The sequence below is a fragment of the Ruditapes philippinarum genome, unplaced genomic scaffold, assembly GCF_026571515.1.
Source record: "Ruditapes philippinarum isolate M1 unplaced genomic scaffold, ASM2657151v2 ctg168_1_1_1_1, whole genome shotgun sequence".
Taxonomy (NCBI): Eukaryota; Metazoa; Mollusca; class Bivalvia; order Venerida; family Veneridae; genus Ruditapes; species Ruditapes philippinarum.
In genome coordinates this window covers 94,431-110,790 of record NW_026854841.1, presented here as the reverse complement: position 1 = coordinate 110,790, position 16,360 = coordinate 94,431, and the positions used below count along the sequence as shown (strand labels likewise).

Genomic DNA, 16,360 nt, shown 5'->3' with positions numbered 1-16,360 from the left:
ATGTATTATAATTTCTTTAAAAAATTTAACTGACAAATTGATTGATTGATTGATTGATTGATCACATTTTTTTTATTGATTATTGATTGATTTGAACGCTTCAAATAATCAAATATCAAGATGACGATATATAATACAGTTCTTCTCTGTTTTATATCTAACTTATTTGATTTGTATATATATATATATATATATGTAAATTTAGCAAAAATAAATGCTATGTTTGTATTGCTCACAGGGCAAAGGTGAACTACATACATACTGGCTGGTAAAAGAGGATGAACATGTTAGACAGGAAAGGATCAAGAACGCTCCAAAGATAACAGAAATTTATAAAAATAATTACTTCCAGCCAGGAACGCCCAATGTTGCCCATAGATGCTTCAATTCCAATAAAATGAAGTCATCGCCACAAAATTTCCTCAACAAAACAACGTGTATCCGTGAACATGAAGATAATCTTAAAGTGCCAGACTCAAATATTCTAGAACTTTTACGAGAAAGCGACAAGGCTCATCCACGAGGTGATACACAGATGTTAAAACCCTTCAATCATTGTCAAAGGGAAAATACCGGTAATACAACATCTCTTGGAGTAAACAGTAATCACGTCACACTCAAGGCTCAGCTCAACGGAATAACGACCGATCTTTTCACTCGGTCATCGTCCGGTTCTGACTTGACGTCACCGAAGCAATGGACGCCACGTGACACGAACGGTATATTGAACGACGCCTCTAACGAATCTGAGTGCTTGTTGATCAGACATCATTCAGTAGGCCACAAACCCAAATCAAGATACGAATTAACGGAGGACATGTGTAACAACTATTCAATGAAAAATGATCAAAGGATGAACAGGGAAGAGGAAATATCAAATACGAAAGTATAATAACAGGCATGTAAAGTGACCCTATTTTGACCCTTTTACCGTTATGCAAATAATATTTGTACCAGAACCTTTGTGTTGATACATTGTGCCGCAATATGGTGATGTTATTTACACAAATGTGTGCGTTTGCTAAAATCACATGAAAGGTAGTGTTTTGTTATTCGTTAGGATACAAGGATCTTACATGTACATCATTAACAATTATTTCATATATTTGAATTCCTGTAAAATAATAAGAACACATCATTTGCTTCATATAGGTTTTTTTATTACATTCTATTACTCATAAATGACGTTTTGGCTAACATTAAGATGAATTATAAATACACTGTCAATTAAAGATGAAAATTCTAGAGTTAAACTATGTACATTCCATTACTTATATTTTTACATTCGAACGTTTTTATATTTAATTCGTTTGTTGTTTTTTTATTGTTTTTCTCTTCTTATTCATTTTTTTATTATTTTTTGTTTTTCGTTTTGTTTATATTTTTACCCTTGAACAGGAATGTTTATATTTTATTTGTTTATTTTTTTATTCATCTTTTATTCTTTATTTGTCTTTTCATTTTGTTCTTTTTCGCAAGGGAGGAATCATGGCTTGGTTATTTATATTTATACTTTTGTGGGAGGAGGTGTCATTCCATCTTATACTTGTACATCTGTGGTAACTGATACATAGAACATTTATATATGTGTCTAAAAGTGTAAGCTCGTCCATCACATGACTTGTTATATATTATTCTTGTTTTGTTTAAATGATGTTATTTAGTATTATCTGTAATATAACATGATAATGAATTATTTAACTGTTGGTAGATTTACGCCATCATGTTACATTTTGATACGTCATTTTAATAAACTTGAAATAGTGTGCCATAACATTCCCACGATGTGTAATGTTTATCATTTTTATTTGTTTGGGTCGTCAGACCAAACAAATAATGGTAGCGAAATTTCAGAGTCTAATGCTGTTAATTGCAAATGCCTAAAGTAGTCCACTTTTTTGATTCATTACAGACCGACATTCCTCACTTACCAGACAGAAAAAATATGCTTAAAACCAATTCAAATAATGTTGCATGGATTCATTTCACACTGCTTGCAGAATGTCAATATGTATGCCTTCGCGCTGGTGAAAGGGCAGTAATACCATGTCATGATATATAACTGTGCACGCGATATTCATTACCTATATATACAACGATTAAAAGAAATCTTTAATGTCATTAGGGCTTGAAAAGTGAGTGTTTAAATATCAAATCTTAATCTTCATAATTTTCACATCTGACATCTGACAATGGTTCTGTTAACGTTTGCGCTACCGTGTAACTAACAATCACTCATGTTCAGATTTGACTCCATTATTCAGAGACAGTGCCAGGTATCCGTTTCATGTTTTGGTTTTATGTTTTCTTGAAAAATCTCATACCAATTTATTTTAATTTAATATTGGGGTAGATTCACTTGCGTAGTAACTTTTTTAACGATAAATCATCAACATTCTATAGTGCTTCTTCAACAAAGTTGTAAAGTTGAAGGTAATGTCAGTACGCAATAACAATCGTTTTAACTAAATTAATAAATTGTGTCGCTTGTATGTTCAGGAAAATGATAACAAATCCGAGCATCTTGCTCAACGTTAACCGGGCATTCGCCAATGCTTTTCCATGACGGAAACATTTGTCTAATCAATCCTCTATCCAACTCAAACATACATTCTATTAAGCTGACTCTAAGGTTTTAGTAGTGTGACATAGCTGTGTCGAAAGTTTGATACTGCTGTCTGTGGCGATTGTTTTCTTGCGTATTTAATATTTACGTAGGTTGATAGAAATTACGAAACTAATATCTAATAATTAAGCGCGCTTTACAAAAGCGGTAAAAGTATTTCCATCTTCTTTTATAACGACGGGTAAGCATCACCATTAACAGAAAACTGCTTCATAAACCCTATAAAATGGCATCATACGGTTTATTCTTACATCGGGGGTGTAAGATGACATTTTAAGCTAACCTTTATGCCTGACATTTGTTGTGTGATAGTTGTTTTATATTGTTACAATCAATTTTACCTGTAGCCCATATATCACTATAAAGATGTCTGCACAGTTCACCTTTATCTTTTAATTCTTGCACAATTTATTAAATTCTTTAGCAAAACATTTTTTTTTTACTTTTATTATTTAATTTACATTAAAAAGGTCTAGTAGATGTTCATGAAACGTACCACTCACAAACACCAGATACTCTTTGTTATCGGACATCTCTTCAGAAAATTATATTATTGGTATACATGTGTGAAATGCAGAATTTTATTTTATGCTTTCAGTGGATTACTGATTTATCCGTGAAAATTATATTTGATAATTTCACAGTGAAAATTATCAAAATATAATTTCACACTTTTCAATGACGAAACTACTTTTTTAAGATTTTCCCCATGTGGTACCTCAATTTTATTTTTGCTGACTATTCCGACAATGCCAGGCTGCTTAAAGAAAAGCAAAGCTGAAATTGATAAATAATTTGCATATCAAAATTAAGAAAAAGAAGAAAACTTACAGTATGTCACTTCTATTCATTCAAATTACCAATCCTCAAATATCGTCTCTTTAATTTTTTGTTTCATTTTTACAGTCTGAAAAATACATTCCTTCAACATGCAAAACTGCTCTTGATGACATTTGGGAATATTTAAGTATCCTACGAGCAATAACTGCCGTATGCTTTATGAAAACTTAAAAAGCAATGGCAGCTTTCACTCGAAGAATATGTAAAAAACCCAGCGTTCGTAAGGCTTCCAAGTTTTCCAATTTCCTATCCACTTTTTTGAATGTTTACACATCTGTCAACACTTATTTATTGTCTGTTACAATCCTCAAATAAGTTTTCTTTCTTTTAAAAAGGTGTATGGCTAACAAATCCAAATGATATCCCTCTGAATCAAACACAATTATTTTCCTCCAGTGAAATACACAACTTTAAAAATGGCGGCCGTTTACATTTAACAAAGCCAGGTCTAATATAAATTCGCAGTCAGTAACAGAAATATGGATGGATGGTTGGACTTTTTCTCCTACTAGAATTGTTTGTTTTTATTATTAAAACAAGCGATCAGACATATTTTTTTAATAAAATGAATACTATCACTACCTTTTAACATTGATTGTGGAACTTTTTTTCAGCCCATGACTTCTTGTATTTAATGAGAAATTCGACTTTTTTTGAGGCTCTCAATGGGGAAAACAGATTTTAATATTAACGTAAATATTAAGGAAATTTCGTTTTAACCTGTTTTTAAGCATAAAATAAAAAGAAAATTTGTTTGTTTGTTGTGAAAGATGTAATTTTATTTCATCTCGTGAACTTTAAAAACAGTATTCTCTTGAGAATACTGTTTTTAAAGCCCACTCGATGAAATAAAATTTCATCTTACACACAAACAAACACATATCCTCTATATCATTTATTCTTGTACATAAGTTGTTTGTTTTAATACACGTGTTGTTTGCAAACGTTTGATAGATAAAGCGTATGTTAGAGTTACATCAAACAGAATAAAAACTGAATTATTGAAATATTTTAAATTTTGCATGATCATAAATGTAATTACAGAAAAATTCTTGTTTTAAAATTTAAAAAAAAATGAATTATTTACAAACATAATTTTACTCATAAACCCAACTTTTTAGTTCAAAATTTACTGACAGTAGGCAGTGTTTGATAATAAAAAATAAACAGTTCTATTTACACTTTGAGAGGGCATTAATTAACTAAACAACAATGCTAAAACACGTATATCAAAACACGTATACCAAACTCTAAAAGTATATATTTCTGGGTATTCAAATTTTAGTCTATTTTAATTGATAAAGCTTTTTATTTGTAAAGATTCGTAGCCTAATCTCTATTCACCAATAAATACCGCCTTGAGCTCAACATCGAACTTTTCGCTCCACCTCTTGCCCTTCGCTCCACTACTTTCGAAAAATAGTGATATATAAATTTAAGAACTCCACCTAGAGTAGTTCATTTTTTACGAAAGACAAGTTCTTGTAACGCGGAGATATTTTTCTATTACACTTCTTCAAGAAATCCGAAATGTAGAAAATGTTCATGGTTTGGAAGTGTTATATTTAACAAATAGTCGTTCACTACTTCAGGGGGAAAAGTTCTCCCGAATCTAATTTATTTTTTATTTTCACAACAGCTTAGATCATTGGAAGCCTTATCATTTCTACACGGAACTTTATTGGTCGATTTTTGAGAAAATAAAAAACAATCAAATGAATTAAAAGACAAAAACATAAATGATTCAGTTTTCCATTTAAAGCGGCCTTCTGTGCCATCTCGGAAATGCGTTCGCGCTTTATAGTGAAGCGTAAGTTTGCGTAAAGAAGAATAAATGAAAAAAATACTCAAAACAAAATTATAAAGTCTTAACATTTTGGACAGTCACTTTAAACAAAGCCAGCTACATGAAATGTGGACAAATGTGGCATTGCTTACATTGATTGTGAAATATATGTCCTTGAAATAAGCATACTATTCATATTAACATGGGCAGATAACTCGAAAACAAGTTCGGGTACTCCAAATATTATTTCGCTTCATATGTTTCTGTTATTATATTCTGAGATCATGCAAAGTTAAAATCAATTCTATTATACAGTTTTGATTATGTTATATGTCTATAATTATGTAATTCTAGCATACACATTTGAATCACAAGTTTTACTGGTAACAGATAAAAAGTGTCGTTTTGCAATAAGGCAGTTAAAATACTTATAAATGATATATTTTGTTTAAAAAAAGTTGTAACTTATATTTACAGATCATATGCCCCCAAAAATGTAACACCGCGTTTATAACATGTGTAGATATTATGTACATGTATATATCATATGATCATTTCGTTTTGTTATTTTTCAAAAATCATTTACTGTCAATTGATACAAAACTGGTTTATTTATTTGAATAAACAAGTATAAATGATCTAAAAAGTTTTGAGTTTTTCTTGACGCATCAAACATTACTTATATATATGACTGATCGAGCATATTTTACTTATACTTGACATTTATTTGCTTATGAATATATGTAGTTAGTGTGCATATAGTTTGACTACCTTTACTCAAACAACATATAGAGTACAAATTAACAATACAATGTAAATAATTAATTACATTGGCAAAGGCGAAGAAACATCAAATAACATATTACACAGTAATATTGTAATTTATGATTCCCAAATAAAAATATTAACTAATAGAGCGACAAAAAAAATTACATATATTTCCATTTAAACCTTACAGGCACATTATGCCTTAGAGAAAAAAAAACGATTTTGATTTCATAAGAACAGGCAGACACGAATTTCGTAATGTTTAAATAATAATTTTAGAGAACGTTAGATGCATGTAACCTGATAAAAGGAGCGATAAATGGGAAATAATACAAAATCCTTATTCAGTATAACTGTAGATCTACTTATTCCTAAAAAGCAACAGATGAAAAAAGATTGTTCGGGTAATTGGCCAGTGGATCAACTTTTGGATACTATAATGGTACACCAAAAATAAAAAGCTTTTGAGAAATAACAAAAAAATATATGCCTTTAGGAATGCCTCATAAATACCATGTTACGCGTTTTGGCAATAGCTTTGTACTGATATGGCGTTATTGTATTATTATTTTTTTAATCCATTTATTTAGTTATATGTAACTCAAGCAAATGCCTTTAATACCTTTCTGGCTAAGCGATTTCTCCTTTGCACATGGTAATTTGGGTGTAGATTGTTTGCGTGGCAGGTGCTTATAGAGTCAATCGTAAGCATCTTCAAACATTGTTCTTGTCACTGACCAGTTTAAACAAATTAAGGTATCATTAGAAATAAATGTTACTCCTTACATTTACTAAATGATTAGTATGGCTATGTAAGACACACGATATAGGTACAGTTCTATCTGTATGGACAACAATAAACGGTTCGGATACACTGTACTCCATCCATGCATATTCATACTAAAGAACTTTGAAAACGCACGCCTGTATTTTATGGATTGTTTTACACTAAAAACGAATCACGGGGGTCTCCATCAAATGTAAACCATACAAGCTTGTTCCCGAAATGTCTTATTTATTCCATTTCATAAAAACATGAATTATTCAAATGTTAACTCGATAATTGAAAGTAGTGAAAATCAGTTTTTGTCAGAAATAAAGGTACCGCTACGAAAACAATGTGACAGTTGTAAAAAGAAATGAAAAGGAATAATATTTCAGTAATCATCTGCAGCAATCTATTCACAAGAAGTCTATTTACAAAGAAAGTGTTTCTTTCGATTTTTATGGTATAAGATATGATTATTTTGATATTAAAAACGCTTTTGATGTGAAAACAGTCTTAAACACTCTTTTTTATTTATTGATTTATTTATCTGTATTTTTTATTTATTTATGAATTTGTTTATTTATCTTTTGTCGAGATTGCCTTTAAGACACATACTGTTTTGTAATGTTTCCGCCATTAAAGAGAAATATGTTTCTTATAATAGACGGTAAAATACATTGGAAAGAAATTTACTGTCGTATTTATTAAGTCACACAGTCACGCCATTTATGTCTCCTCAGAATAACATAATGGCATTTCAATTACAACAAAAGGATCGTGATAGCCTTTTCTACGTAGTTTGCAAAATCAAATATATAAATACAATTAGTCTAAAATAATTCAAAATAAATTTAGCAATATTTTATCAATGGTTTTGTTTCATTTGACCATAAAATATATATCTACACTGAAAATAGTTTCCAAGAACTGATATGTACACAATCAATACGAAAATCAATCATCTACAGTTCTTGATAGTTTTACCCCACCCACTTAGACATGTGAAATTCTTAGAAATCCCACTCAATAAAATCTTTTTAGCAAAATGAGTTGGTAGACATAAATGTTTGTTTCGTGTCAATGTCTAAAGAAACGAATTTATTTGTGAATGTACAGGAGAAGAAAAAAAAGTTACAAAGATCATTTAAAACAAAGACATTCTTTCCATATTTTTCCACATAAGCTCTCCATTCATTTACCGTGAAAAATATTTGTTATTAAAAGAAGATGTTAAAGCTAGATTTCTGAACCATATTGGATTAAAATAATACGAAATAAAATGATTTAAGGATCAAACAAAAACTTAACATTGGTAGGATATGTCATTTTTTTATAATATTTCATACGTATTGAGTAGTGAAAATAATTTTGCTTGTGTAAGTTGTTCTATGTTGTCATATGTTTCTTAACAACAATCAATAGGAAACCATGTTTGATTTTTTAAAAGGGAGTCCTACTAATACCCTATTTTGAAAACCCTTACTTCTTTATAGTAAGAACCCATGAGTTGGCTCGTACCACACAAAAAAAAATTATATTAGTCATTGAACCGTACCATTGGAACTGCATAAAAGTGTATAATAGCTAACTTTCCAAAAGCTCTCACAGTTAAGCATTTTCCTTGAAGGCTCCCAAAAATTGATAAATAAAAGTTTCGTTAGAAATATGAAAATTATCAATACATACTTCAGTAAAAATAAAGTATAATGCATCAGTGCTCAGACAAAACTTACTCAAGACTATCTAAAACATAACGTTTTTGGTTTCAAAATATAATCGTTTACTGTTTTCTTATTTTACATTTATGTTTATTCTTAGAAAAACATTCAGTGTTTGCAGAAGCAATTCATGAATAAATCGTTGCTTCTTTGACAAGAAAATAGGTTTGGCATCATATTTCCTTTGATAATACATGGAACATATCATGGTATTGCGTGACAATTCATCGTTCTATTATAGAAAATGCGAAAATGGTTTACTTGTCTGTTCACGTGGAGCAATTTATAGAGTCCAGTGCATAGATGTAGAAGGATCAAAAATGGTATATAAGTGTTTCAATATACAGTTGCGCATCAACAAAATTATGATATTTATAGTTATATGCACGTTCAATACATTTTGCAAACACATATGAACAAAAGGACTGTTTGTATTTACAACAACATAGTATTATCACCCCCCCCCCCCCCCAACAGGTTACCATGCATTATGTTTCAGTTTAGACATCGATTTTAGTTTATACGGAATTTATTTTAGTTTGATAGTGTAGGAAACTATAAGTTTATAGAGTTTATAGACATTGTTGAATCTGTTCCTAGCACCAACCGGTATTAACCAATGAGTTTAATGTTTCTTGCTAAGGGACACAACGGCTTTGAATCCATGCAACAAGGCATCCTTAGATTACTGGTCCGAAGCTTTAACCACTAGCCACTTTTTAATAAATTTTAATCGTTCTGATATATCGTCACTAATTGTTAAGATTAGAAAAAAAAACGCTGAAATTATTGATTACCCGTTTTACTTCATATTTCATATTATCACTTTTGGAATATTACAGCAACAAAGATCATGATTTCTTGTTACTTACATACAATATCATGAACTACTGATGATTTGCTTCCATGTGTATTTACCCCAAATATCTACTACGATAAACCGATTACCTGCCAAAGTTCAATTATTTTATTTAATTTTGAGCATGAACTCCATGAAAAATGTCTTTGGTGATTGTCATAGACATTTCAATGTGACACTCTCGGGCTATTCTATGAAAAGTGACAAATGATCGTCTTGCTGATAACTGTCTGCACAAAATACGAGAATACCCTCAAGTTTATTTTACAGACAATTTTATTTAAATTATTACTATGAAAAGGCCGTATAAAGATTTTTATTTGGAAATTTTGATCGTCACTGACTTAATATCCTCAAACTATAAGACTTCTAAACATTGTTTATACATTTGTAATCAATTGTACTTAACGTTCCTGAAAGTTGACGTAGTTAACGTAATATTTCTTTATGATTTAAAAATATGGACATTATTAAGAGAGTATCTCATAGACCAATGATTGTTTTTATTCTAAGGCGATACATTTATACCAGCTACTGACATTCTGTCGAGGTTTAAGTTTTGTTTATATGCAAAGCATTATTTTAATAATCACCCTCAAATAATCACATTTTCCGTTCATGTTGCAATCAACAAGTGAGTCAATTATTTCTTCCTCTCATTTAATGACTTTATCGGCTGTCATGAACAATTTTTCATTCTAGCATTGATACCTTTTATATCAGAATTTAGTAAAATGGTAATCATTTTTCATTTCATGTTATAAACAACAGAATTTGCTTATAATGCACAGTTAACTTTATCAATAATGTCTTCTTTAAAATCACACAAAATACTAAGAGTGTCACTTTCATTCATTCATTTATATTTCCCAAGTAGTACCTCAATTTTATTAGTGTTGACAATTCTGACATTGTCAGGGCTGTTTAGAGAAAAACAAAGCTGAAATTGATAAATTACTGAAACTTCAAAAGTAATAAAAAGAAGAAAACTTACTTCAATTAATTCAAATAACCAATCAGCAAATATCGTCGCTAAATTTTTGTTTCATTTTTACAGTCTGAAAAATAAAATTCCTTCCACATGCAAAACTGCTCTTGATGACATTTGGGCATATTTAAGTATCTTACGAGCAATAACTGCCTAATAAATTGAAAAGCAATGACAGCCATTAGCCCGAAGAATAAGTAAACAACCCTGCGGTCGTAAGGCAGCCTTTCAAAAAGTCCATGTTTTCCAATTTCCTAGCCGCTTTTTGAATGTTTACACATCTGTCAACACTTATTTATTGTCTGTAACAATCCTCAAAAAATATTTCTTTCTTCTAAAAAGATGTATGACTAACAAATCAAAATGAAATCCCTCTGAATCAAAACACAATTTTTTTCTCCCGTGAAATACACAACTTTTAGGAATGGCGGTCGCTTACATTTCATAGAGCCAGGTCTAATATAAATTCACAATAAGTAACAGAAATAACAATGGATGCTTTGACTTTTTCTCTCCTATTATTTTTGTTTTTATTATTAAAACAAGCGATCATTCGTATTATTTGAATAAAATCAATAATATCATCGCCATTTGACGTTGATTGTCGAACTTATTTTCAGCCCAAGACTTCTTGTATTTTATGAGAAATTTGATTGAATGAGGCTACCAGTGGTTAAAACAGATTTTAATATTAAAGATAATATTCATGAAATTTCATTTAAACGTGTTTGTAATTTTATTTCATTTCTCGAATTTTAAAAACAGTATTCTCACTCGTGGCTACGTCACTCGTGAGAATACTCTTTTTAAAGCTCACACGATGAAATAAAATTTCATCTTACACACAAACAAACAAATATCCTCTATATATTTTTGCATAATGTTATGGATATTGACATTTCTTTTTAGAATGTAAGAATGTTGGCAAATGTGGCATAAAAAATTGCAAAAATGTAGCAACCATACAATGTTTTAAATTGTATTTAAGATTAGTAGAATAAAGGGCGATTTAATTCATTAAAAAATAGGGGATTTCACAACGTTAAAATTCTGTTGAGTCCGTTTCAAACGACCTATAAATTCATTATCCCATAGAACAATGAAAAAGAAGAGTACTACTTTTGAAAGCTTCCACATAAAAATTAACATCAGCTGTTGTAAACAGAATAACAATACATGTATACAATACTAGGGAAAAGGAAGGTTATTCGAAAGCAATGTAAATAACGGTTATAAAGATGCAATTTTATGAGTATATCAACTCTATTTAAAACTGGAAACATCATACTGCGTGTGTCTGTTTTTATTATCTCACTTGCATGATATTATTTGCTTTATTTTGAAGTGTCTTCGTCATTTTGATTTCCTTTTAATGCCGTTTTAGATCTTTATTTTAGAATAGCGGACAATTTATGCATTCTGTTATTTGATCTTGGTTTTAAAAGACTTTGATAACCGATTAATTGTTAAGTCGTACGCGTCATTTATGTTGTCTGTCTTTTATATGATGATCAGCAGCTGGTACCACATTCAGTAGACAAATGATACCATGCTGAAAACCAATAATATAACAGTGATAAAATGCCTCATCACTGCAGTAAACGCTTGTGACCTTCCTCTATGTAAATTTCCATTCAGAAAAAAGCAATTGGTAGAATGTAAGGGGCTTGTACAGCAGAAAAATGCGTGGTAAACATCCTGTCATTTTGAAATAAACCTGCTGCATTCCGAAAAACACTTGACCAAGGCAATACCGACATCAATTTTCCACTACGTGTGAAGGTTCATACTATCTGTGTATATAAGTTGTTCATTGTTAAACAATAAATGTGATGAAACATAAACTGTAGAATATATAAATCGCGGGAACGTTTGATATTTGTTTCATCTTGGGTAAATAAAATATCAATTTAGAACAAACATTTATGTACTCATTACGTTATGCATGGGTGTCACCATTTTGGTCGCTTTTCACGTTGTATTCAATGGTGTTATATATATCTTTTTTATAAAAATAACTATGCGACATATTCCCATTATCACAGCGTAATGTTGTATCAGTTTTCTGTCATTTTTCTATCACATGGCTTAATTGCCATTATATGCTGTTTTAAATATCTAAATTGCTATCATTTTATGAAGACGTTAGATTTCCTCTTTAACCGAATTTTGTTAATGAAATAAGATATTTGCTTTAGCGATTTCTGACAGTAATTGCTGCAAAAGTGCGTGCGATAGAATTAATTCAAGTGAATTGCATTTAAAACATTTTGAGATTAATCTTCTGTTACAGTTAATTCTCGGTTTGGTTAAAAGGTCGATTTAACTTTATAACTGAATACATTTTTTATTCTAAAAAAATTCCAAACTGTTTATTAATATTTTAGTAATAGATTTAGAGCATACTAGATGCTTATCACCTAAAGAAAGAATCGGTAAGTGTAAAATAATTTGTCATAACAGAAGCAAAATGTGAAGCGTTGTTTAATTTTCATATAATCACTATAAGTGTACTGTTTGCCAAAATGTACAAGATGGGCCATGACAAACGAGTAATTGTTTGCAAGATATAAATTAATAGCTTTTGGGAAATAAAATATAGCATCTTTTGGCATTAATTGGCCTTTAATGCGAATCTTAAACAATCTTTTAAAATTTGCACTGTCTCTTTAGGGTTCATTTCTGGATATTTGTTTCGGTTGCATCAAAAGTCAGAAAGACCGAGTCAAAGCAGGTTACAATTTTAAAGAAAAGAAATACCAAAATAATTATACTGAAATATCAAATAGTTTAATAGTGTTTAAAAATATTGAAACAACATCGGTTAAATATCAACCATACGGTCTGAGCTATTTTGTATCTGTCTGACGAGAAAGGAAACAAAAACGTTGACTGCCTGTATGTATAGTTAGAATATTCTTTCCTAAAGCTAAAATCTTACCAATGAAGTATATGAGGTGATGTTGAACATCATGGTGTAGCAGATAGTTCGTGAAGATGAAATCGTGAATTCTTGAAGTTGAACTCGTGAATTCACTTAGCTGAAATCGTGAAGTTCAAAACGTCTGGAAGCTCAAATCATGAATTCATGGATTCGTGAAGTTGTATTTGTGAATTCAGAATGTTGTTAAGCGTGAAGTCAAGAAGTTACAATTGTGAATACACGAAAATGAAATCAGAAATTCATGAAGTTGAAATGTCCCCACTGGTTTTCCTTACTTAGGTAATTTAGCTAAATTATTCGTTTTACGTTTAAATTTTCATAGCCCATTCCTTTTTCTACAGAATAAGTCATTGCGTTTGCTTTATAAAACCGCACATTTTAATGAGTTCATCGAGAAATTTATGACCACATACCTTCTACAAGGAAGACATACACATGTCACCAATTTAGCATTTACGAGTTATGTAATTTCCTAGAGACTTATGGAAATCAGCATTTAAATTATACAAATCTATAATTGCTTAAAATGTACATTTAGGACAAAAGGAAGCATGCTGATTAAATAAGTTTACTTCATAATGACCTCGCCTCTGGCAAAAGCTAAACTCTTTACACATAAGTATACACATAAGGTATATAAAAATTGTCCATTCCGTTGTTCTGTAGTCAATAAATTCTTCCAGAAATAAATATCTAAAACATTATTACTGTAAATCTACTCCAAAGATCTTCTTGCTTCATTTAAATTCCTCTGTCTATAAAAATATACCAACTACTTGTTTCCAAATTTAAAAAAACGGCTTTACTTTTACCTTAGTTAATCATGCTACACATGATACAAAATTTGACAAACGTATAAACAAGTCTACATCATAAAATAGAACAAATTATTTTCCGTATAGTCATCCGTATCATTTATGACTTCTCTTTAATCTTGGAATGGAAACCAGCAATTAATTTAATTAACTTTTGACGTATGTTATCACATGCAATAATATTTTTCTGAAGAAGAATAAAAGAAATATTGTTGTAATGTCAGTCAATATATTACACAATAAGTTTGAAATGAGGAAACTTTGATTAGTTTAGAGGACACACGAGGTTAAGAAGACAAATAGTTTGGTTTTAGTAGGTTCATTTAGTGTTAAGGGCATTTCCATAAAGTTAAAAAAAATTAAATATAGTTGTTTGGCTTTCATCTTTTATTTATTTGTTATAAACATAAGCAATTAGTTTTTATGTGTCATTGAATATATAAAACTGACAGTATGGAGATCAATTCCTGCTGTTCCACTTTGTCTCTCTGTGTAAAGAAGACAGTTTTGATCAAATAAGTTCCTTTGAAATACAAGAGTTTAATGAGTTCTCAGATCACGCACCGTTAGCATTCTCGATTAATAGTGGAGGACTAAAAGATCACTTTGACCAACAAACACACGGTGAGGATACTTGTATACGTTGGGACAGCGATAAGAGAGACGCTTTTCGTAGATCTTTGATATCGAAACTACCCGATTTTAATGCTATACTAATTGGTCATGATAATTGTGATAAAACATCTATAAACAAATGTGTTAGTGATTTTGTAAGTCTTATAAACAATGTTGCTTCTCCGCTGTTCAAAACAACAGTAAAGAAACGTAAACAAACAGGCTTTGTACACAAAAAATATCCTGTTAAAAGGTCTCAGTGGTTTGACAACGAATGTCATAATAAGAAATTAGAATACCTCGAAGCATTGCAATTGTTTAATTGTACGAAAACAGACGAAAATAGAAATTATTTTAATCTAAAAAAGAGAGAGTACAAAACTGTTTTGAAGAGGAAGAAAAAAATATATACTAAGTTGAAAATGTCCGAAATTGAAAACTTACGTGGAAAAAATCCCAAAGCATTTTGGTCGTACTTCTCAAAAAAGAAATGCAGAAAAGGAGAAAATATTGATATAGCCGATTTTTACGAATATTTTAAAGGGATATCTGAGGAAATTTCAATCTCAGGCAATCACGACGCAGAGGAATTTTGTAAGAGAAATCTGAACCATAATGACGTCATATATGAAGAGCTCGACGGGGTTATTACGTCAGAAGAAATCTTGAAAGCGATTAAATCTCTAAAACGCGGTAAAGCTGGCTCCTTAGACCACTTGATTAATGAATATTTCATAGAAGCAGGAGATATTTTAATCGGACATATTGTTGATATTTTCAATAACATTTTTGATAGTGGATATTTTCCGGATCAATGGATGGAGGGATTGATCATACCATTATATAAAAAAGGTGACGAAAATCAGGTTAATAATTATCGCGGTATAACTTTAATAAGTTGTATAGCTAAATTGTTTACATCAGTGCTAAATAACAGACTTACTTGTTGGTCCTGTAAATATAATATTAATACGGATGCGCAGTTTGGATTTCGCGCGGGATTTTCTACAACAGACGCTATTTTTGCTCTTCATACTTTAGTGGAAAATATGTTGAATAATGGAAAAAGACTATATGTGGCTATGGTAGATATGAAGAAAATCTTCGATTCTATTAACAGAAATGCTTTATGGTATAAGCTGTATAATTTAGGGATTTCTGGAAAGATGCTCCGTATGCTTAGATCTATGTATACTGAAGTGAGGAGTAAAATCAAACATTGAGAAAAATACTCTGTCTTTATCAATATTGCTATAGGCTTGAAACAAGGGGACATAACTTCGCCATTATTCTATGCTCTGTTTATTGAAAACATTGAAATATATTTACAAGAAAATCAAAATGGAATAACGTTAAAAGAAGTTACATTAATGCTTCTTATGTATGCAGACGACATGGCGATTTTAGGCGAAAGTCCGGATGATCTACAAAGAAATTTAGATTTATTGAGTGAGTACTGTAAATTATGGGGTATTGAAGTTAACACGGAAAAGACTAAAGTAATCATCTTCAAAAAGGGAGGAAGACCCAGAAGAAACGAAAAATGGACCTATAATGGTGTTAACTTGGAAACTGTTTCAAATTTTAATTACTTAGGAGTCGTATTTAGCTCGTCTGGAAGTTTCAATTCAA

At 30.5% G+C, this 16,360-nt stretch overlaps 2 protein-coding genes across 2 annotated transcripts in view; both read left to right on the top strand.

Annotated features, from left to right (window-relative positions):
• LOC132741252 (receptor-type guanylate cyclase Gyc76C-like) overlaps positions 1-4,258 on the top strand; it is a 221,317-nt gene extending 217,059 nt beyond the window's left edge. Inside the window, exon 22 of the mRNA XM_060729382.1 lies at positions 239-4,258. Within this exon, the coding sequence (XP_060585365.1) occupies positions 239-892 (654 nt within the window). The 3' untranslated portion in view covers positions 893-4,258. The remainder of the gene's footprint in view (positions 1-238) is intronic.
• A 9,618-nt stretch (positions 4,259-13,876) lies between these two features.
• On the top strand, positions 13,877-15,951 carry LOC132741248 (uncharacterized). The gene is made up of 2 exons (XM_060729374.1): positions 13,877-13,930; positions 14,566-15,951. Exons 1-2 carry the CDS (start codon positions 13,877-13,879, stop codon positions 15,949-15,951), a joined length of 1,440 nt encoding a protein of 479 aa, XP_060585357.1.
• The last annotated feature ends 409 nt before the right edge of the window (positions 15,952-16,360 follow it).